General features: G+C 47.2%; 1 protein-coding gene across 1 annotated transcript; it reads right to left on the reverse strand.

Moving 5' to 3' along the window:
• Nucleotides 1-456: 456 nt before the first annotated feature.
• On the reverse strand, nt 457-19,239 carry Slc5a9 (solute carrier family 5 member 9). The gene is made up of 14 exons (XM_075945122.1): nt 19,078-19,239; nt 16,688-16,759; nt 13,952-14,056; nt 13,474-13,638; nt 11,928-12,033; nt 11,045-11,125; nt 10,591-10,796; nt 10,241-10,376; nt 9,715-9,822; nt 8,021-8,171; nt 6,269-6,437; nt 5,146-5,361; nt 3,037-3,220; nt 457-665 (listed from the first exon to the last, which is right to left on the reverse strand). Exons 1-14 carry the CDS (start codon nt 19,237-19,239, stop codon nt 457-459), a joined length of 2,070 nt encoding a protein of 689 aa, XP_075801237.1.
• Between the last annotated feature and the right edge of the window lie 2,110 nt (nt 19,240-21,349).

Raw genomic sequence — 21,349 nt, forward strand, 5'->3', positions numbered from 1 at the left:
TACTGGGAGCTGAGGAGGGCAAGGGAGAAGGAGAGAGGAAACAGAAAGGGGAAGGGGATAAGGAAAGTGGGGAAACAGTGTATTTGAATATTTTAATAGAATCTTATACTCATTTTCTTCCTATGTGTCTAACCTGAAGATATATCAATGAAGATTCTTGAGTAAACTGAGGAAATGATGTTTTTGAGGTAGGGCAGTGTAGCAGGAAGAGAACTAGAGCTGGAGACCCAGGGTGAGTCCTGCTCTGTGACCCTGGGCAGTCCTAGTGACCTCTCTAGTTCTCCATGTCTCCATGTGTCAAGGGTTCTGGATGGATGTTCTTCAAAAGCATTTACTCGCTGCCTCTGTGGTCTCCAGTCAGCACAGCGAGATGGGAGGAGAGCCTGCCACTGGTCTCTGGGCTTCACCAGGGTTCAGAAGTTTTTAATCACTTCAAATAATTCCTGGTCTACGGAGTCACGCAAAATAGCCCCAGAGAAAGATGTTGATGGCCAGCAGGATGATGGCGTTGAGGTTGCAGACACTTCTCCAGAGCGGCTCCTCCTCGATGCTGGTCAGCTTCTGCTCCAATGCAGCCTTCTCCGCTGAGCTCAGGGCTTGCTGTGGAGCCCCAGAGAGTCCACAAAACCAGTTCCATAGCCATTTCCCCAAGGACCTATGTAGGGCTGGGTGACAGGCCATAATGAGAGAAGGTCAGGACCGGGAAGGAAGAAAGGATGGAGAAAGGGGAGGTTGGACAAGGGATGAAAGAGTAGGGGATGCTAAGACATGGAAGGAGTGGGGAACATGCGGGGAGGACATTTTGTAAGGCTCCAGATTGCTCTAAATTGGGTCTCCTGGATGAGAACTTTGTGACAGCAACCAAATAGTCACTGCTCAGAAGCATTCGTTACAGGACACAGTGTGTTTGAACTACCGTCATGTGTTCTTATTCAGAGCACCAGTGCAGAGTGGGGACAGATAAAGAACCCATTTTACCCAGAAATGAGGAGTCTCTAAACCAGATGGACTCGTTTCCCCAGCTATGGGGCCTGACATTGGACTAGAGGTCAGGAACCTGGCAGCAGGGCCAGCTCTGCCCTCAACCTGGCCGGGCCTGTCAAGTGAGGTGCAGAGCTTGGGATCACACAGCTCACAAAAGCTAAGCTTGAAGGGGCTGCTTCTCCCCTGTCTGGAGGTTTCTTTGTTTCAGCAAGAAGGATCCACTGCACGAGCAGCTGCCTTCCCTGGTCTGGTCTCTCATTCCTCCACAGGGGTGTTTTGTCACGGGGTTGGGCTTGAGAGGAGGGGGCTTTATTTCTACCGGAGTTTATGGCTGACTCAGGGGGCCATTTTCCTTCCTTAGGCGTAGCTGTTCAGAGGGAGCAGGCATTCCTTTGTATCAACAGGAACCACTTTGCCCTGGACACAGGGACCAGCAAGGGGTCTGTCTGTCTTTGAAACAGGGGTCCAATCATGGGCAATCTCTCCTTTTCCCCTTTCCTCTCCACCTTAACAGCTGCCTCACTTATACTACTGCTTGAAGGACGGTCTTTTCAGCTCATAAACGTTTTAGGGGCAGACTCAGTCTTTGCAGTGATGGAGCCTTTGAGACCCACCCAAAATCAGGTGCAAGGCTATAAAACATATATAAAAAATAAAGCTACAGTTTGTCAATCAAAATACACTGAACCTCAGTGGGGTGACTAGTAAGGCCAGGGAGAGTGGCTTTGGCCTGGGATGCTTATGAAATGAGTATCTCTGGTTTTGACTGTGGTGTCTGTAAGAGGGCATCTCTCCTCTACAGATTGCTCCACGGACCTCTGACTACCACCGTCTGGGCAAGGAGTATTGAGCCTTCGACCTTGATGGCTCTGGAGCTCAAGGTGTCATTAGCTACTGGCAGGTGGCCATTTGTCTGGCATGAGGACCCCACAGGAAGGGGAAAGGCCTCAGAAAGCGGGAGTTCCTTCAAGCCTGAGACCCAGTGCATGCAGAGCGTTGGCAACCGTGCGGGTCCAGCAAGGGATGCTTTGCTAACAGGGTCTCCATTTAACCTGCTGCAGTTTATAGAAGCGGGCTCTGCGAGCAGGCACAGCACTCGGGCTTTCTAAAGTCCGATGGAAGTTCGCCCAAATCTATGTAGAGCTGCTTCAGAGAATCTCTCTAACTAAGGCTGGAAGTCAATACAGCGCTTAAATTTTATTAAATTTCTACTTCATAAGGGTAAGATGATTGATTTTTGACTTTAACGTGCAACTGATGTGACTTTTGGGATTTTAAATTTTTCTTTGGGACTATTATAACAGAAAAAAATCTCTATAATTTTGCCATTCTATCATTGGGTGTCTTAATATTGTTACTTAATCTCACTATAGGAAGGTTATGACCTCATTATATTTCCCACTGGCACATTATGGCTTCCATTTAATTATTGTACTATCCCAATACAGTTAACAACCTCTGGGAAGCCAGCAGCTGCTCCAAGAGTTTGGCAGAGAGGTGGCCATTTTTCTCAGGTCTTCCTATGATAACAACACAGGCTGTGGACATGCTTTACACTCTTCCCACGAGGGACAGTCAGGCTTCTGTGTGACTACAGACAGTATCATAGAGACAAGAGGGGAATAAGTACATAAATGGATACAGGGACAAAGCTGCCTGCTTCTTTGTGATGCCTGAGGCTCCCTTCCATGTGGAGGGAACTCAAGAGGCATAATGTTGTTTGGTTTTCCGCGTGTTCGATCTTTCAGGCTGCGTCATTGGCTAGATTGACAGGTAGGCACCCCTGTCAAATGCTGTGTTTAGTATTAGGAAGAACACCCCTCCATGGATAGACTCTAAATCTAAACACCGCATGAGTTACCAAGACAACCTTTCTCCTCTGTCTTAACGGGTTTAGTAGTCGCCTAGGGAAGTGAAAGGATGTTTTTGATCGTGTTCTTTCAGAGTCCTACATCCTCAGTGACCCCAAAATTCATCCTGGGGGAATCCTCAGAGTTATATTTGTCCCCATTGTTCCTTTGTGACATGTGCCCCAACATGCACCTCACTTACCTCTTGATTGGTCAGACGCCTGGGTACTGTTTGCTTCTTCCCCGTCTCCTGCTGGGCCCTCCACATCTGGCCTCTCTGCCAGTCCTGGAGTGTTTTCCCACTCTGTCTCATTCCCACTCACAGACGCTTCCTTCTCCAGCTCAGGTAAGGGACAGTTCCTTGTCCACCAGGTCAGGCGAGCAAGCTAGTGAAAGAGGAGATGACATTTGGAGTCAGAAGGCCGTTCTGCTGTGGGAAAGGAAGTCTCATTCATGGGAAGCCTTCAGAACAATACAAAACAGGGTGAGGAGCAAAGTAAGGTTGTGAGGAGGGCACCTTGGTTTCCTCTTTCTTCAAGTAGGGAGTCTTTCTGTCAGCCCTAGGCTGGGTGCTGGAATTGAGATCTCAATCGGGAATTCCCGAGCAACTTGAAACTCAACCCGAAAGAAATGAAATAGACAGGAAGCAGGTGCCTGAACACCAAGGAAAGACTTCAAAGGTCCAGGGGAGGGGTTGATAGCTGGCGAAATCAAAACCTGAAAGGCAGCGAGGGCTACTGCAGACCTTAGAAAATCCTGTAAGCTAGGATTTTCAAAGCTCCCTTGGAGTGAACTGAAGTAGTCCAGCCCAGAAACTGTTGAAAAGTGGAACAAGAAATAATTGAAAGAAATATTAAGTGCTTGAGAAAACAGGAGGGCGAGGTCCATGCATTTATCTATGCATTTATTCCTTTCACAGTGCTTGGAGCCAGACCTAGGCCATACACATATTAACAATCAGCCACCCATCTATCTCTCCATCCCAGGAAGCAGCAGCCTCGTGAGACATTAGGAGAGTAAAATGTATAGGACATGGTGACTTATGGAACGATCAGGTGAAGAAGAGGAGAGACCGCCATGGCTCCTGGTTCCTGGTTCAGCTGAGGACATGGGTAATAGGACCCCTCCAAGGGAGAGAAGATACCAGGCATGAGCGGGTTTGGGTTTTTGTGAAAGAGGAGGAGAGAAAAGGTGTGCAGAGACCCCAGAAGCAGGAGGTCATGTCTGGACACAAGAAGAGCTAGCCTCACTTGCTCATCTGTGCGAGACCCTCTCGTCTGCGGGAGTCATAAGGCCATTTTACTAGCTCACAGGCACCACACAGGCGAGAATACACACAGTGGCTGCCATTCAATGTTTAGGGTCTAGTTTCTACCAGGCTCTGTCAGGGGTCACATTGTGTCCTATCGGGAATTTCTATATTGAAGTCTTTGTGCTCATATTTCGTATTATAGCTACATACAGAGATAGGGTTATGAGAAAATAATTAAGGCAAGATGGGATGAGGGGGCAGGCACTACGGAGATCGGGTCTCAGACAGAGGACAGACTCGGGGAGAAGATGGTATCACCATGGAGATTGGGTCCCAGATGGACACAGAGAACAGACTCAGGAAGAAGATGGCTATCCCTAAGCTTTAGGAGAACCCTCAGATAAAAACAACCTGCGGGTCCTTGATCCCAGGCTTCCAGGCTCCAGAAAGTTATGTGACATAGCCTTAATGCTTATGCCATCGAGTCAGTGCTAAGTGATTACGGTGGCTTTAGTAAGCAAAACAGGCTGAGGAGGAAGCCTTCAACAAACTGGGCATCAGTATTCAGAGGCTGGGTGGGGGCAGTCGGTTCTCTGGCTCCTTTCTCATCATATCCTTCTTTCTTACCATAAAAAAAAAATACTATTTCTTCTAAGCCATCTCAGAGCAACATTGCCAATGTACCCACCCCTAGAGCCCTGGGCTTACCCTCTCTCCTTAAGCTAAGTCCTTCTATGCTTTCTCTCTACGTAGTTATTAGCTTGTGTTGGCATCTGCTTTCCAGGTACAGTTGTTGGTAGGGACCATTTATCTTTGTAAACCCAGCTCCATGCCTGACACCTAGTAGGTAGACGATGCGTAACTTTGAACTGAATGGGTTACTCCTCACCTGGAAATTCATACCCCAGTGAGACTGTCCTCCAAAAAATACCTGCTTGGCAGTATCTGAGACCATATCTATAAGATAAAACCCAGTGGGGGTGCGGGGAGGGGGAGGTTTCTGGGCATTCAGGACAGATGAATTGTTCCCAGAAGCCTCAGCCTGAACACACCACTTGCCTTTTCAGCAGGGATGGGCTCTGTGTAGAAGCTGATTATGACAATGATGAGGGCAGTAAGTCCACAGAGGAGGAGGGCAAAGTACAGGTAGTGGAAGTCCTTCAGAACAGCCGGCCTCCTGTCTGCCTCCCCACAGGCTGGGGCAGGGTATGAGAACTCCAGAGCCATGCGCACGATTCCCACTGCTAGGCCAAACATGAGGCCCCAGAAGGCACCCTAAGGAGAGAGTGGAGACACAGCAGGGAGAGACTGGGGTGAGGTAGGTCCAACCTAGGAAGTTGAGGGACACTCTTCCCTAATATCTCCCACTACTGGCTTATTTCAGGGGAAATTTCAGCTGCCAAGTTCCCCGTTGACACTCCCTGAATTGACTTAAAAGGCAGGCAGAGTGCTGTGCTGAGAGGAACATGAGTTTCAGAGCGGCACTAGAATTGAGATCCTGGCTCCACGAGAATGGCTTGAGCCCATCAATGTGAGAACGCTGGCTCGGAGCTTCCTTATGTGCAGTGAACAGGGAGATTGGTTAGTACTGAGTCACAAGTGCTCAGTATTCAAACTTCCCACCCTGGCACATCTCCCCCCCTCCCATACCTATATCAGGATTCAGGGTAGGACGACTATGTAGACATCTCCCCATGAGTTCACAGTACATCAACATTGTTGTCCTCGCTTTGCTTATGTGCAGAGAGATACAGGCCTACAGGTGGAGCAGAGACCAAAGAGCCTCAGGCTGTCCTGCACTTTCTCACGTCTCTGTCTCTCATGTCCAGCATTCTCTTCCTCTATCGCTGACCCTTCAGGAGTTGTCTCACATGCCACTTCTTCCAGGAAGTCTGTCCCTCTCATAGAAGTCTCTCCCCTGGCGCTTTACTTTCCCAGAAGCCATTGTCCCTTGTCATGTTTATTTAATCACATTTCTTCCCTGACTGCTCAGAATGGCAGACTTATGTGAACCATGTAAACTGTTACATCCTCGGAGATGTCATATATGGGTTGGTAAGTGTTTCCTGTGCAAATGAGAGAATCTTGACCTGATGGTAAGAGTTAGAAACTTAAAGAAGGCAGTGACTTTGCTCAAACTCTTAGATGAGTTTATCCCAGACCCCGGGTTAGTTGCACTCACAGGCTCAGTGATCCTCTTGCTGAAAATGGCCAGCAGGAAGAGGGCTGTGATGGGTGGGGCTAGGTAGCTGGTGATAGACTGGATGTAGTCAAAGAGCTGCCCACTGTTGGAGCTCTGGATGATGGGGATCCAGAGGATGCTGATGACTACCAGGAAGACTATGAACAACCTGTGGGAAGAGCACAGGGCCCTGCGAGTACCACGCACAGAAGCATGGGCAGGATGAAGTGTGCATGGGATCAGGAAGGAAGCGAAAGTGAGTGGTCCCTGGGCCAGAGAAGGTCTGAGGGTTAGAATCTCAAGTACTAAATGGTAGAAATTACACAGTTAAAATCCCAGGAAATGGGACTTCAGCATTCAAGAAACCTTAGTACTCATCCATTGGTTAAGTTCAAAGTTGTTCTGTATACCCACTGATGAGTGATAACCCATGCTCCCCCACCCCCAGGTATGCACTGGAAAGTCCCTGCTGAGGATGTCTTTCTTCCTTTTTGCACTCAGCCGTCTAGAGCGATTTACTTCTCCAGGAGGCTTCCAGTCTTACATTGGCCCCGGGTCTCTGCTTGTTCTCTTTACCCCCTCTCAACCGATTCCCACTCAGGCCTAGCACTTTTGGTGCCTGATTTTATAAATACAAACAAAACAAAAATGACAACAACAACAAAAACCACACCGCACTTTTCTTGGATGGGCTGAATGCAATAATGCATATGACCAGGAGATGGAGCCCAAATCACACTGATGGAGAACTATAGCCCTGTTGGTGAGCAGAAAGGAATACTCCTAAATCCTTTCCTCTCGTTTTACTCCCACCTCCCTTTTCTTGGGTCCTGTTAGACAGGTCCCACTCGTCCTCTTTGATGTTCATTCCCTTTCCTGTCCTACTTTTAGATGCTGGGTCACTGGGTGTGTGCCGATGAGCAGGGCATAGGGCAGGAAAAAAAAAAAACGCCCAGGAATAGACAGTGAGTGGGAAAAATGAGATGTCTAGTCCCACATCTTTAACCACAAAAGAGGCTGGAATGTGCTATTCAGCTTCGAAGCCAGGGCCTGGGAGACTTGAGTTGTGATGCAGAGATTTCAACCCTTTACCTCATGTGAACTCTTAGTTTGTGGAGACTAAGAAAATTTACCACTAAGTTATGCTTTTAAAAATATAAACTACTACATGCAAGGTGAAGTTCAACCTTCATTTCTTGGTGTTCAAAGCTTGTAAGTCAACTGTTTGGAGACAACTACTCTATGGACATCTCCCTCAAGATTACACTTCACTGTCTCTTGAAGTTCCCTCTTTGTTGTAAGCTGGGGATGCCCTGAGAGCTGAATTATGTATCGTGGATCTGTGTGCCCCCAGTTCAACAGTGTGGCAAATGATGCATGTTTTAGGTATATCTGGTGGGTTAGTAGTATTCATATTGTCCTGGAATAACAGCCAGAGATGGCCCAAAAGACTTCAGGGGGTGCGGTGTTCCCCGAAATCCATGTGATCAGTTAGGGCTTATATGCATTATTATCTCACAGTGAACTTGTTAGTTAAATAGGCAAGGATAGATTTCTTCCCATCCCCTGCTATTCTGAAGCGGGAGAGGTGGCATAGTTCTGGGGAGAGACTTAATGCAGAGTCACACGGAACCCACTGTCTGACTGCAAGCTTGGGGTCTAGACCTAGCTGATCTTCCCAAAAAGCAGGGATGGGAAAGGGGAGAGAGAGTTCTCCAGCGAGAGGGCACTCTGGAAGCATAGTCAGCACACCTGCCTACCACCATCAGCTCTTGCTCAGTTGCCCGCCTGCGGAAGCGCTGCCACACATCTATGGCAAACAGGGTGCTGCTGCTGTTGAAGATGGAGGTGAGTGAGCTCATCAGGGCAGCCATGATCACAGCAATCATCAGGCCTCGCAGACCTGGGGAGAGACAAGGCCGAGTGGAAAACTGTCCATTTAAGGGCTCTGCCAGGATGTTGGAGGTTGCAGCAGAACCACACAAAGACAAGAATTTGGGGGTGGAGATGGGATGAGGTGGGTGCTAGTGATGGTCCCATCTAGGACAGAATCCGGACACCCACAGTGCTGAGTCCAGGTTCTAGCCAGCCTCTGTCTCAGCTTTTTGGCCTTGGTTGCCCTCTGTATACTACAAGATGTGCATGAATCAAGACGTTAAGAGGCTTTCTGTTTTGGTTCCATGGCCATGGATGGTGGTGGATCCCTGGGACTAGGGTTAAAAGGGTGCTGGTAACATATTTTAATTTTTACAATGCATTGTCTATTCTTTTAAAAACAGCATTTCATACCACATTACGGTCATTACCCGAAGTCTCAGCCTCAGAGACAGAAACATGGACTGTTTCCTGGTTTTGTGAGTAACTAGCTAAATGATCTTAGGACAAGGAGTTTTCTCTACTTGGACCCATTTTTTTTTCACCTGGACACTGGACATATTAAAGTGTACACTGATATTTGAAGTTTCTACCACTGATGGCCGAGCTTCTGGAAATGACTTTTCAGTACTGGGGCGATGACTCCCAGAAGGTCTGAATCATTTGTTTCCCTCTGGATAATAATACCTTTCTGATCTCCTCACCTGATGTCATCATTATCCTAAACCCTTCTCTTAACTCTCCCTGTCCTGTTTCTTAACTGCTTGGCTCTAGCTGGACCTTCACTCTCTCTACTATTTCTCTGACTGGCTGTAATCACTAAAGACAAGCAATAACCACTTGCCTTCCAGTTCCTCGATTCATTTATGTTTCCTTGACTTTCCCCTCCCATTCTCTCTCCATACTGAATTCTTCAAGCACAGTGGTCTGTTGAAAGCACAAACTTCATCATTCATGCTTGAACCAAAGCTCCCTCCTCTCTTCAGTGAGTTCCTTTGCTCTCAGAGAAAAGGCTATCCTGCGTGGTATTTGGCCATGACATTCCCTTGGAAAACAGTCTTCACTCATCCTTTCTGCTGATGGTGCATTGCACGGTCTTCCCACCCTGGTCATTTGCACACTCACTATCTTCCTAGAATGGTGTTCCCCATGCTCTTGGTTTTTGACAAGTTGTATCTTGTGACTCAGCAGTACTTCTTTTCTTTGGAAAATTTTTCTAACAGGCTCCAAGATTGGTCAATGCTTCCTTGGAGCTCTCCTGGTCACCATATCCTATACTCTCTAGGAGCCCAGGTATAGTCCCTGGAGACCAAAGAGAACAGGGATCAGAGAACTATCTTTTAGAAATGTGTCTCCAATACCTGGAACACATAGCAGGTGCCTTAGGAAAGCTTGAGGAAGTGTGTGTGTGTGTGTGTGTGTGTGTGTGTGTGTGTGTGTGTGTTCTGGCATGGGGCCAGAGGTGGGTCTTTCTCTTCCCTCTTTTCATCTATTTGTAGTGCGGTCCATCCTAGGTTGTGATCCTTGAAGGAGGAACTGGGTGGTGGAAAGGGGTGGGAGCTAAGACTCACCCACAGGCATGAGTGCCATGACCAGCTTTGGGTAAGCAATGTTAGAGCATCCCACTCTGGCGCCACACACTCTTTGACAGATGTCAGGGTCTACGCAGGCAACTTCATCTGCAAAAGAAGAGAGCTGTATGATGCTGTACCTCCTTAGGTTGGGCCCCTATTTACTTTATGATACTATGGGAATATGTTCTGGAGACTCCAACTTAGTCTATAGGGTGAAATGACAAGGGGTCTGATCACCTATAGATATGTTGAGCATGAACTACACTTCAGAGATGGTTTGAGTTCTTTGATAAAAACAAATGTTCTTGGGAGTATCCAATAATGTCTTATTTCTTCTCCATATAAAGGGGAAAAATTTAAAGTGGCCTCCAAATGCAGATTTCTTCTACTCCAGTACAAAGTCTGAAATGTTTCCTGTGTTCCCTTAATTGAGAAATCCTCTGGTACACCTGTCCCAAAAAAAGTCTTCTCTGAAAATGCCCTGCAAACCCCACAGTTCTCAGAGAGCCGCACTAGCTCTTACCTGGGTACAGAGCCCGGCTGATCATGCCAGGCATGACAATGAAGAACATCGGAAAGATCTTTAGGTAGCCGCCCAGTACTGAGCCCCCCTTGGCGTGGGAAAGACTCTTGGCGGAGAGAGACCTCTGTACAATCACCTGAAACAATGTGAGATATGCGTAAATAGCAGTGGGGATACATCACTGGTCAGAGAAGGACTTAGTTCAGTGCAGGAGAGCCCAGCACTGGTCACCATTTGTCTCCACTCAGTCCCAGGATGATGTCCAACCCCTTTGTACCCAACTGCCTGCTTGTTTGTTTGTTTGTTTTCAGGAAGCTCCTGCTGGGCCAGGCCAGGGTGGGGAACATTACCTGATCTGTGCACCAACACCAAGTGGCCAGGACTGTGAGCCCAAAAATGAGACCTGGCCAAGGAATGTCCCCATTCACAGGGTCACGGAGCATGTGAAAGGCATCGGACCGTGGGAGGTGACAGGTGGTGTTAGGAACTGTGACATTGGGAATGGCCTGCTTATATAGTTGCTGTAGGCCTGGGTACCAGCCCACCTCCTTAAAGCCTGTGGGAAGAGAGATGGTGTGAGTAATGGACCCTGAGTTCTCACCGATAGCCTCAGGTGAGCCTCTGGGTTTGAACTGACTTGAGAACTGGGAATGGGTAAGGATGCTGGGTCTTGGGATCAAGGTTCTTAGGTTGGAATAGAGAGAATGCTGACTTTAGGAGGTCTGGCCTAGAGAAGGGGTTTGGTCTTATGCTATAGAAAGATCTAGGGATCAAGGATAGGGTACATTTAGACCTCTTTCTTACCCAGGAACATGAGGACTAGAGCGCCCCCTACCATGATCACAGTTTGTAGAGCATCAGTGTAGATCACAGCAGTGAGTCCTCCTGGGTACCCAAGGAGAGGATACATTAGTCAGCATCAATGGGAAATTTCTCTCTGGGTACCTGCCCTGTCCTTGGCTATACTGGGGGAGATCAGAGAAGACACAGAGCTCTCTTAGCAGGGAACCCTGGTGACAGACCCTTCTCCATCTCTTCTCTCTATATCCCACCCAGGGACTATGCTGGCTGGTTACAGACCAGTGTGTTCTGATGTAATTCTTTCTATCCATGGCAAGGCCTGGTCACCATACCATCAACAGCTGTTGTTCTTGCCATTAATATCCCCAAGCTCTCTTCTTTCCCTCCCAAAGTCCACCTAGATGTCTCATATCATTCAAAGACAACTTAGCCATAAGTAGTTCTGTCCTGGACTGTTATCTCAGGGTACCAATTTCTATGAATTGAAGGAAACAGAGTAGAATGAGTTCTTGGTTTTGTTATGGTGACTATGGCCCAGAAAGCTGTTCATTGATTTTCCACCTTGTCCCACACAGCCAGACCTCAACAGGACTACATGTCCCTCTCATTACATGCCTTTGCCAAGTATATTTTCTATCACTGCTTTTCCACTCCCTTTTCTCTTTTGCTGTGTTTCCGTCTCCCTCTGTGTGTTCTCTCATAGTATATCTCTGTCTTCATTAGTTTGTCTCTGTCTCTCCATAACTTACTGTCTTTCTCTGGATCATCGGTCTCTGCCTATCTTTTTCTACCTTTATCTTTCTATCTTTCAATATCTTTGCTAGTGAACACTTTCCTCCTCATCTCACGGTCTCCACATATCAACATGGCCTCTTCCCCTTCCTACCTGCGATGGTGTAGACAGCTGTCACCAGTAGCAAGATCACCGTGGAGAGATAGAGGTTCCAGCCTAAGGACATCTGGATGAAGATGGCTCCAGAGAAGATATCAGTCTGCAGAAAGCAAGGACCCAGAATTCCATGCTATCCAATACTTTCAGGATGGTTGTTGTGGGTATGTCACCCACCTTATCTGGTGTCCTCAGCCTTCATCAAACAATGCAGACAAGGCTGGAGAGCCATGCTGGTGGGTTTGGTCTTGGAATTAAAGTGCCTGGGATAAAACCAGACTCGCTGAACATGAGGACAATGAGGACTACTGAGAACTCAAGAACAATGGCAATGGGTTTTTGATCCTACTGCACGTACTGGCTTTGTGGGAACCTAGGCAGTTTGGATGCTCACCTTACTAGACGTGGATGGAGGTGGGTGGTCCTTGGACTTCCCACAGGGCAGGGAACCCTGATTGCTCTTTGGGCTGACAAGGGAGGGGGACTTGGCTGGGGGAGGGGGAGGGAAATGGGAGGCGGTGGCGGGGAAGAGACAGAAATCTTTAATAAATAAATAAGTAAAGTGCCACATGATGGAATGTGGGCTTGACCTTGCAGACATGGAGGCATGGTAGAATTTAGAGTGAAACAATACTGAATAATGTTTTAAATAAAAGATAAATAATCAGCTATCCTTGAAAGATATGTCTGTCTATTATGAATGTCAGGATACAAAATGAAATTGGGAGATGGAGGAAGTAAGGCTAGAAGCTGGAGGTAGAGAAGAGGACATTTGGGAAGAGAGAATAGGAACTGTGCAGGTTATTAACTGCTCCACAAATTAGCACAGGCCCACAGGGCTGCCAAGGGAGGCAGCCCTGGGTTCTGGATGATCCCTATGCTCGGGTTATTATGGGACTTGGGGGTAAGGACAGCCTCAGCTAACAATATCTGTCCTCAAATTAATTTCATTACTATATCTGGCACCTGGTTGATTCTGTTCTCTTTAGTCTATTCCTCAATGCATTCCATGATTGTTCATAAACTGATGACAGGGTCTAAAATATGGTAGTGGGAAGACCTAATCATCTCAGGGCATGGGAGTCAAGATCCAGTTCTGATTCCAGACCTAGTCCTTTGTGTAGATTTGGATAATTCACTTGACATGTCTAGGTTTGTCTTATAAGTTTAGTTCAATAAAGCAACAGTAAAGATTTTTTTATACTCTAACATTCTAGGTGATTAATAAAGAATTGTCCAATGAAGTATCAGTTAATGGAAACATGATAGAGTGGACTCTAGCTTGATAGTTCATTGTGTGAAAGATCAATATTCACTTAAAACATTTCCTATTCAAGTGTGATTTCCCCACTTCTGGATGGAGACATTCTCTGAAGTCAGGGTGACCCATCTTTCCTTCTTTTATCCTTCATTCCATCCACAAACCTTTCATTGTATCCCCTCCCCCACCCCTTTCTCTCCCCTTCCTTCTTCCCATCCCTCCCCACCATCAGTGAGCTCAGCATGATGTCTGTGGTAAGAAGCCACCTGCAGTCATACCTACCGAAATCTTGGTGAAGATGTAGAGAATGAGAGACAGGACTGACATGTACACCTGGATCCTCTGGCCTCCAAACCGTTTCTTCAGGTACTGTGGCATGGTGACCACACCCGCTGCAATGTACACAGGTACGAAGATCCAGCCCAGGGCCACGAGCAGCCATGTTGCCTGGGAGAACATAGTGAAGCTATTTTAGTCATAGAAAGTTTGGCAGCTTCCCTCCCATAGGTAGCATGTTGGATGGGAGAGCCCTGATGGGGGAAACGAGAGAGAGACCTGGGTCCTCCTACCAGCTTTTCTGGATAACCCCAGATGAGTTCTCTTTCCTCCTTAAGGCCTTAATTTCATCATCTATATAATGGGTACTCTGTTTACCACACAACCTCCCAAGTACCTCTAAGATATCTTTCTTCTCTAAGGCCAGGCACAGGAGATGGTTCTGACCCTCAACACCCTGGAGCCGTCAGGTCAGCTTCCTTACATTCCACTCAAAGCCGCCCACAGCAAGGCCTCCAGCAGCCCCTGTCCCAGCCAGGCCGATGAATAAGCCACTGCCCACATTGCTTGACATCAGAGATGCTCCAATCTGCAAGGCACAAGTGAGGTTAAGGGGCAAGGGTCAGAGTCAGTTTGGAGCAGTCTGGGCTTAGGATACTTACTATGAGGAGCCAGCTAGAGGCTGTGATTTTTGAGGCACTGGCTAAAGAGAACCTTTCCGAGGGTTTTCTTTCTCCCCACAACACCAGTCATTTCTCACTATCCCTGTGAACTTCTGGGTTCCAGACTCAAACATCCTTAGGTATTATGTTAAACAGACATAGGTTCCCCGTCCTTAGATCTTTCTGTTCCAGTTAGCCAAATCTTTCAGACTCCCTAAGGCTGTCAGGGTTTTCTCTTCATCTTAGAGAACAGAGTGTAAGCCGTGGTGGTCAGGGACAGTGAGCATCACCAAAATGGAGGGTCAAAAATGACTGGCATTATGAGTGTGAGAGTAACTGAGTGAGGGAGTGAGAAGGGTGTGCAGGAATCTTTAAGTGTAAGGCTATGTGAATGAATGCATGAAAGTGAGTGGGAGCATACATGTATGCACATGTGTGTGAGTATAGTGAATGCTGGCCTGTAGGAATGTATGTACATGACTGTGGGGGTGTGACTGGGAGAAGGAGAGAACATGTGAGCACATGAATGAGCATGTGAGAATTTGTGTGTGTGCGTTTTATGTGACTAGGTTTCTAGGTAGACCTCATCTCCCTTCATCCTACTTTAAGAAGAGAAGTTAATTTTCAGGGATCAGTAGAAATATAGGGTATGGTCCAATGGGAGAAATGCTTGGGGTCAATTTCTGGAGATGGCTGGGAGCTCGCCTCTGATTCTCAAGTCAATGTTGTTCAGTATTAAGTGCAGGTGTCATTTGTTCAAGAAAATGATTCCTACTTCTTATCCACCTATGGCCTGAGACCCAGCAACTTCACCAACCAATGGGAAGTGCAGTGCCTCCCTCTACCCCAGGTTTGAGTATATTATTCCTAAGTCTGTGTGCCCACTCAACTCTGAGCATCCCTATAGCAGGAAACTCCACATATATCTCAATAGATCCAGAGCCCTACATAAGGTCCATATCTGGGGACAGAGCAGGGGGATGGAACTCTCCCTTGGTGTGAAATACCAGGTTGGATACCCGGTTGAGCACTGCAAGTGTTGAGGATATTTGTTTTTAATTTTGTTTTTGTTTGTTTCCCATGACTGAGTGAAACTTCAGAGAGAGCAGGGAGAAACTGCTCTACCCTTTGATTGACAGCTAACAAAACCTTCCCTGAAGCCCAGATGCCTCGGTCAGGCAGTTGTCATACTAGCTGCTCCCATTGGGTGAATGGCTAGACTGTTGTCATAGCATCCCAGCTGCTTCAAATGACTCAATGATCCACTGAGCAGACTACACTCCAGCTTCAGAGAAACACTGCAATTGTGATGCCATGAAAGTCACAGACAGCTGCTTTGAGAGGCTGTGCTCCTATCCGACACTTCAGAAAACCCGCACTAGATGGGGAAGATTGCTCTTTGGGCTATATTATCTTCAGTGGATAGCAGATGACTCTACTCATCCTATAGCTACTCACATAACACAGAAGGGGGAGCAGCTCCCCAAGGGGCAGAGAAAGTCTGTGATTGGTGCAGTGTGAGGCTTGTGATTGGTCCTTATTTAGGGAGCGTGATTAGTGGAATTAGAAGCTAGAGGTATACGGGCATACCGGGCTGGATTGGTGAAATTATATTCCAAGTGTAGGTGTGCTTCCATTTTTTTCTGGCCATATGAATATATATATTCAATTAGCTTGGGAGGCTTCTCTTTTGTGTACTCCCCCAAACTCCCTACTGCATCTCGGTGTTGAAACATTTTGCCTAAATAGTTGTTTTTCTTATGAGGGATCTTTATCACAAGTAGAACATGTTGGTTTGGTTGTTGCATGAAGAGCAGATATTAGATCACATGGCATAACAACTGTAGTAGTAAGGAGGAAGCTAAAAGTTCCAGAGACCCACTGAGAGCTAATAACCCAATTATTCAAAGCTCAGATACATAAGAGTAGGCTGAAAAATTAATAATAATAATAGTAATAGTAATAATAGTGGCCAGAAACTGCAAGAAGCTTATTATGAAGATCTGGATGGTAGCAGAGAGTACAGGACTGTAAATCTGGGTCACAGAAAAAGTTTGAAGGAGACAGTGAGGGCTAAAGATTTGAAGGCTTCATCATCTAAAGCTAAACTCATTTAGGCCCTGGGTGTTAGAGCTCCAAGCTCAGAGCAACATCCTGGGCCCTCAGCAGCCAGAACAATAACTCTCTGGTTCTAAAAGCTGGGGCCATGAGACTCCAGTTCTAGTATAGAGCTGTAAGCTTCTGTTTGGAATCCCAGCTTATAAACTTCTAGAACTGAGTGCTATCAACACTATGCTTCCCACCCCAACCCCTGGCCACCTCTGGTTTCTGTCTCCATAGAGCAAAAGAATCCCAGACAGCCATCTTGACATGCACAGCAGGCACCCAGGGGAGATGGCTCAGGCTGCTGGGTGGGTTGTGGGCAAGAAAGGAATTCAGAGTGGAGCAAAAAAGTAGGAGAGAGTTGATGTAGTTCTGGCAAGAAAGGCTTAGAGAAGGTTTTAGATGGCCAAAGCTGGGATTATATGCTGGGAGAGGAGGGAGGAAGGTCAACTCACTGGCCACCAGGTCATGGATCTTCCAGCCAGGAAATAGCCACCAATGGTCCCTCGGCTTGCACGGACAGATGACTAGAAAGAATATGCAAAGATGTCAGTACTTTCCAAGCTTCTTACCATCCCCACCTTCCACTCCTTGATTAATTGCCCCCTTGGTACAGGCACCTTGGTGACAGAGACGACAGGACCTGAGGCAGAGCAGGTTGTCTGTATACTTATGGCATCACCATTTTATAAACTATGGGTCTGTGGGAAAGTCATGCCCTCTTTGTTAGTTTTGCTCTCAGGACTCATGGAAAAACAAAGGAGGCAAAGGCTGTCCAAGGTCTTCAGGAATAGCAGAATGTGGTGAAAACTCTCTGGAAGGTAATTAGTGCCTCCTTATTTTCCATCTGTTGGTGACCTCTTCCAAGGGGTGGGTTGGAATCTGTCTCAGGTGCTTAGTGATTGTCTGTTCCCTGAGCTAGCCTCTTCCTTCTCCTCAGACAGACACCCACACCTAACCGGGTATTGTTCTAGCCATTCTGAACACTGGCCAGAATGAAGAACTCTATTTGGGACATGCGTTGATAAGGCCTGGAGTCAGAACACACCATTGAACCCATTGAGGATTTTGGAAGGATCCAGTAGGTGACCAGTTCACGGCCTGTTTTGGGGTGTGCTCTGAAGGGTGAGGAGACACAAGGAGTGTAAGCTCTTTCTCTGGGGACATAAGCCCAATCTTCTTGGTCAAGATGTTAACAGGACTGCAGTGATAGCTGAGCTTTCTCCACATTTGTGCTATTGATGTGGAGAAGAGGGCGTAAGTTAGGTTCAGGGTGGCTAGGGGTGGTTCGACAAGGCAAGATAAGAGTCTGTGGTGTGGGCTGATAGTGGGGAAGGGTGTGTTGAAATTTGTGTTTTTAAGATTCCAAAGCCTTGTGTGTTAAATACTTAGTCCCCAGTGCACTGTCAGACATGGGATTTTAGGAAGTGTTTGGATTATGAAGCAGTAGAAAGTATGAAAAATGAACCCTGGTTAGAACAAATGGGCCATGGAGGATCTGTCTTGCCACCAACATGTTCCTCTCTCTGTGTGTTTCCCAGCATCCGTGAGATGACCACTGTCGTCTGTTACAGGCTCCTTTTGCCTTCTCACTCATCCATTGTAATGGAGTCAGCTGACCATGGTCTGAGCTCTGAAGCCTGAGGCCTAAATACATCTTTATTTTTTTACGTTGATTAACAAAGCGTCACAAGAGAAAGCTGACACAGGAGTGGAAGTTAGTTACTTCTGAGTGGGCAGCAACAAGTCTGACCAGATCTGAGAACAGAGAAATCCTCAATGTAGAGGAAGGAAAGCAAAAGGTGTTTAGTCACTGGGGAGCGATGCACGCATGTACAGGGCCTGACGTGTGCTAAGCTTTGGCTAGAACATTCTTGTGTCACCTCTGATCACCTCGGTGGCAACAGAAGCAGTGAAAATTCATTTCACAGGTGATTAATTGAACCATAGGAGCAGAAAAGGATTTGTCCAACACACACGGGAATTAGGGTTCTCATGCTGGCTGCCTTGCAGGGACTGTTGAGCTCCTGTTTGCCCACTTCTTCCTCAAACCAAGCCTGGAAAGTGAGGGCTAGCACCTCCTCCCCTCACAGAAGAGAGACCTGAGGTGTTCCTGACCAGCTGAGACTTGAGTGATAATCTACCTCTCAGCAATCTGAAGGGACTGGCCTCTCAGCAGAATCCTGTCTTGATAAGAGCAGCTGTCTATGACCTGCAACCTGCATGCTGGGCACAGTGCCAGGTGCTTGTCCTGTCACTGAGTGATTGTGTCTTTCAATAATATTAGCAGCGAACACATGGGGAAACTGAGAGGTTTCTATGTCCCCAGGGCCACATGGCTCTAACCGCTAGAGTAAGATCTGGGCTCAGGGTTTCCTGACCTCAAAGCCTTGCACCTGCCCGCAGCTGTGTGGTTTCTTTGACCTATAGGAACATTGGAATCTGGAAGGCGCTGTTGCCTGAGAGCATGTGAGTCTGAGCTCTTTGTTCAAGACACTAGTAGGAGAGGAAGGCTGGGTGTTGAGTCTACTCTGAGTTGGGTGTCTTGAGGGAAAGGAGAGGAGAGCCAGACTCACAGTGACTAAATGGATTGAAGTCAGAGCTCCTGGCTTGACCTGCATCTGGCTCACTGTGTATTGCTAAGGCAGGCCACAGGTCTCTCTGGCGTCAGTCATCCATCTACAGGACAGGATGGGAATGGGTGATTCCTAAAGCACCATAGTATCAGCTTCCTACTGTTGTGTATTCCTCCTTTTTTTCTTCTCTCCCTACCCCTCTCCCAGCTCAGGATGAGAGGTTTCTCTGCCTGTCTGTCAGGCTTCAGCATTATGTAGTTCTCACTCACCCAGATTCCCACAGCAAGGACGAAGACAAAGTAGATGACCACCACCACGATGTCATAGGCATGCAGGCCGACTCCAGAGCCCAGGGCTGAGTGTGGTGCTGCCTCAGCACTGGCTACATCCACTGAATCTCCAGGCTCCATTGCTGCTAGCTCCTTGCTCATCTGTTACTGTCCTTTCCGGCAGACTGGACTTTGATGTCCTCCTGGCTTCGTTCCTTCCCTTTAATGATTAAACAAACCCAAGTCTCATTAGCATCTGAGAAAGTGAGGAGTCCTGCTGGCAGGTGAGGTCCTGCCCACTCTTTTCCTAACTGCAATGCCTTCCCTTGTGTTACTTCTTTCTGCCTCCCTCCCTCTCTTTGCCTGCTGCCATTGTATAAATTTGCATGCAACATGAATCTGCATGCCTGTGGGTAGGTGCATGCGTGCACACACACACACACACACACACACACACACACACACAAACACTTTAGAAATCAAGGTGCTTAAGCAGCTGCTCTGTGGAAGAACTGAGGAAAGTGAATGCGGAGCTGCCGCTGAAGTTCAGTCATCAGCTTAATACAACTTTCCTTTATCCAGTAAGAGCGAGAAGAGGGAAGACAGGAAGAGTCTGTGATCATCCCTGTAAAGCCACTGCTGCCCCCAATGCCCTCACCTCCAACCCACCAAGATTCCTTGTTTTACAGTGGAGGAAATTGAGACCTGGGACAATAGCTAAAGTTTTCTTGCAAAGAACGGGATCTTTCGTGTCCTGGCAAGTCAAATTTACATCTTCTGATGCTCAATCCACGCTTCCCATCCTGTGCTATGACAGATGAAATGGGTGAGGTCAAGGTCTAGCTGGAAAAAGTAGAGTTCTTCTAAGACCTGGTTTCTGGTCCTTACCTTGTCTTTTATTACCATTCTGATAACTTTTGGCAAGTTGTCTTTGAGTTTAAGTATTCTTCTTATCGTCAGGTCCTGTGTTCTGCCTGCTTCACTGCATCAAGGAGATTAGAATGTGCTGCCAAGATTCTTTGCAAACTCCTGGCTACTTGACTGTCAGTGCTAATATAGATATATTAGTACCAGCCACCACCTAGCTAATAGACCCAGATGCCAGGCACAAGGCATGCCTGTTAGTATCGTCCTGGAAGAGCTACATTTGTACCGTTCAGTCTGTAAGTGTTGTGTTTTTGTCCATGTACAGGCCAGTCTCAGATTGGGGTGGATAAAGAGATCCCATTGACCATGCATCTCCATCTCTGCCACAATCTCCTCTCTTTTCATTGGGGGATAAAGAAAGTAAAAAGCAGAGCCATGGATTTCTTTCGGCTTGGCTCTCTAGCTCAGAACAGCAGGTATAGGGCGCATCTGGAGACACAGGAATTGGAAGTGAATCTTCCAGGGTAGCCAATTGGGTATAGCAGACTATAACATCCATTTGGGTTAGGGGCCAAAAGGACAGAGAGGCAGATATGTAGCAAAAGTGTCTTTCACGTGCATTTACATGTAATAAGTGTTTACCAAACAAATGATAAACAAGGAGCTCAGCTATTGTTGGCAACGTCAGAGAAATGTGAAGGACAGGCCCTGGTGTGTGCTTTGTGGGAAAGGTAGCTTGCAGTTCCATGTTAAGGAGGGACAGAGGCTAGGTGTGAGCTCAGGTCACTGAGGATGACTTAGGACTGCCTATGGCTCATTCCTTCAGAGAAGGAATATAGCAGGAAGTAGAGAGCTGAGTCTAGAATGTTCCACCTTACCTACTCAGAAAGGTCATCTGGATTCTCAGGGCTCTGCTGCCTCCTCCTAAGCGCTGGAGGCTGTGCCCAAACCCTGCTGTTGGTCTAATCCTAACAAACAGGTTTGGCCACACAATACCAAAACTAAGAGAACAAGGCAGCCAACTCTGCACTGTTGCAGCCATGGAGCTGATGTGTCTTGGTGTCACACTTAGAGACCCTACGCCCAGAGACATCCCCAGGAAAGAGCCAGCCTTATGCCTATTCTAGGTTCTCCAGTCAAGCTTTCTCAGGACAGCCCTGCTCAAGTCAGAGCGTCTGTGCCAAAAGCTCATCTCTGTAGGGATATTTAACCTGTGTTTTAACAGGCAAGGCTTGCCTAAACATCCAGAAGCCAGCTCTAGAGAGAGCAGGATGCACAGGGAAGAGAAGGTTGCCTCATAAGTAAAGACTGAGTTATTAAATTGCCCGAGGCACTTGGAATTACAATTTCTGAGTATTTGAGGCTATATCTTCAAGCTTAAAATGTCAGAATGTCCATGTAATTG

Source organism: Microtus pennsylvanicus, chromosome 13 (genome assembly GCF_037038515.1).
Source record: "Microtus pennsylvanicus isolate mMicPen1 chromosome 13, mMicPen1.hap1, whole genome shotgun sequence".
Classification (NCBI taxonomy): Eukaryota; Metazoa; Chordata; class Mammalia; order Rodentia; family Cricetidae; genus Microtus; species Microtus pennsylvanicus.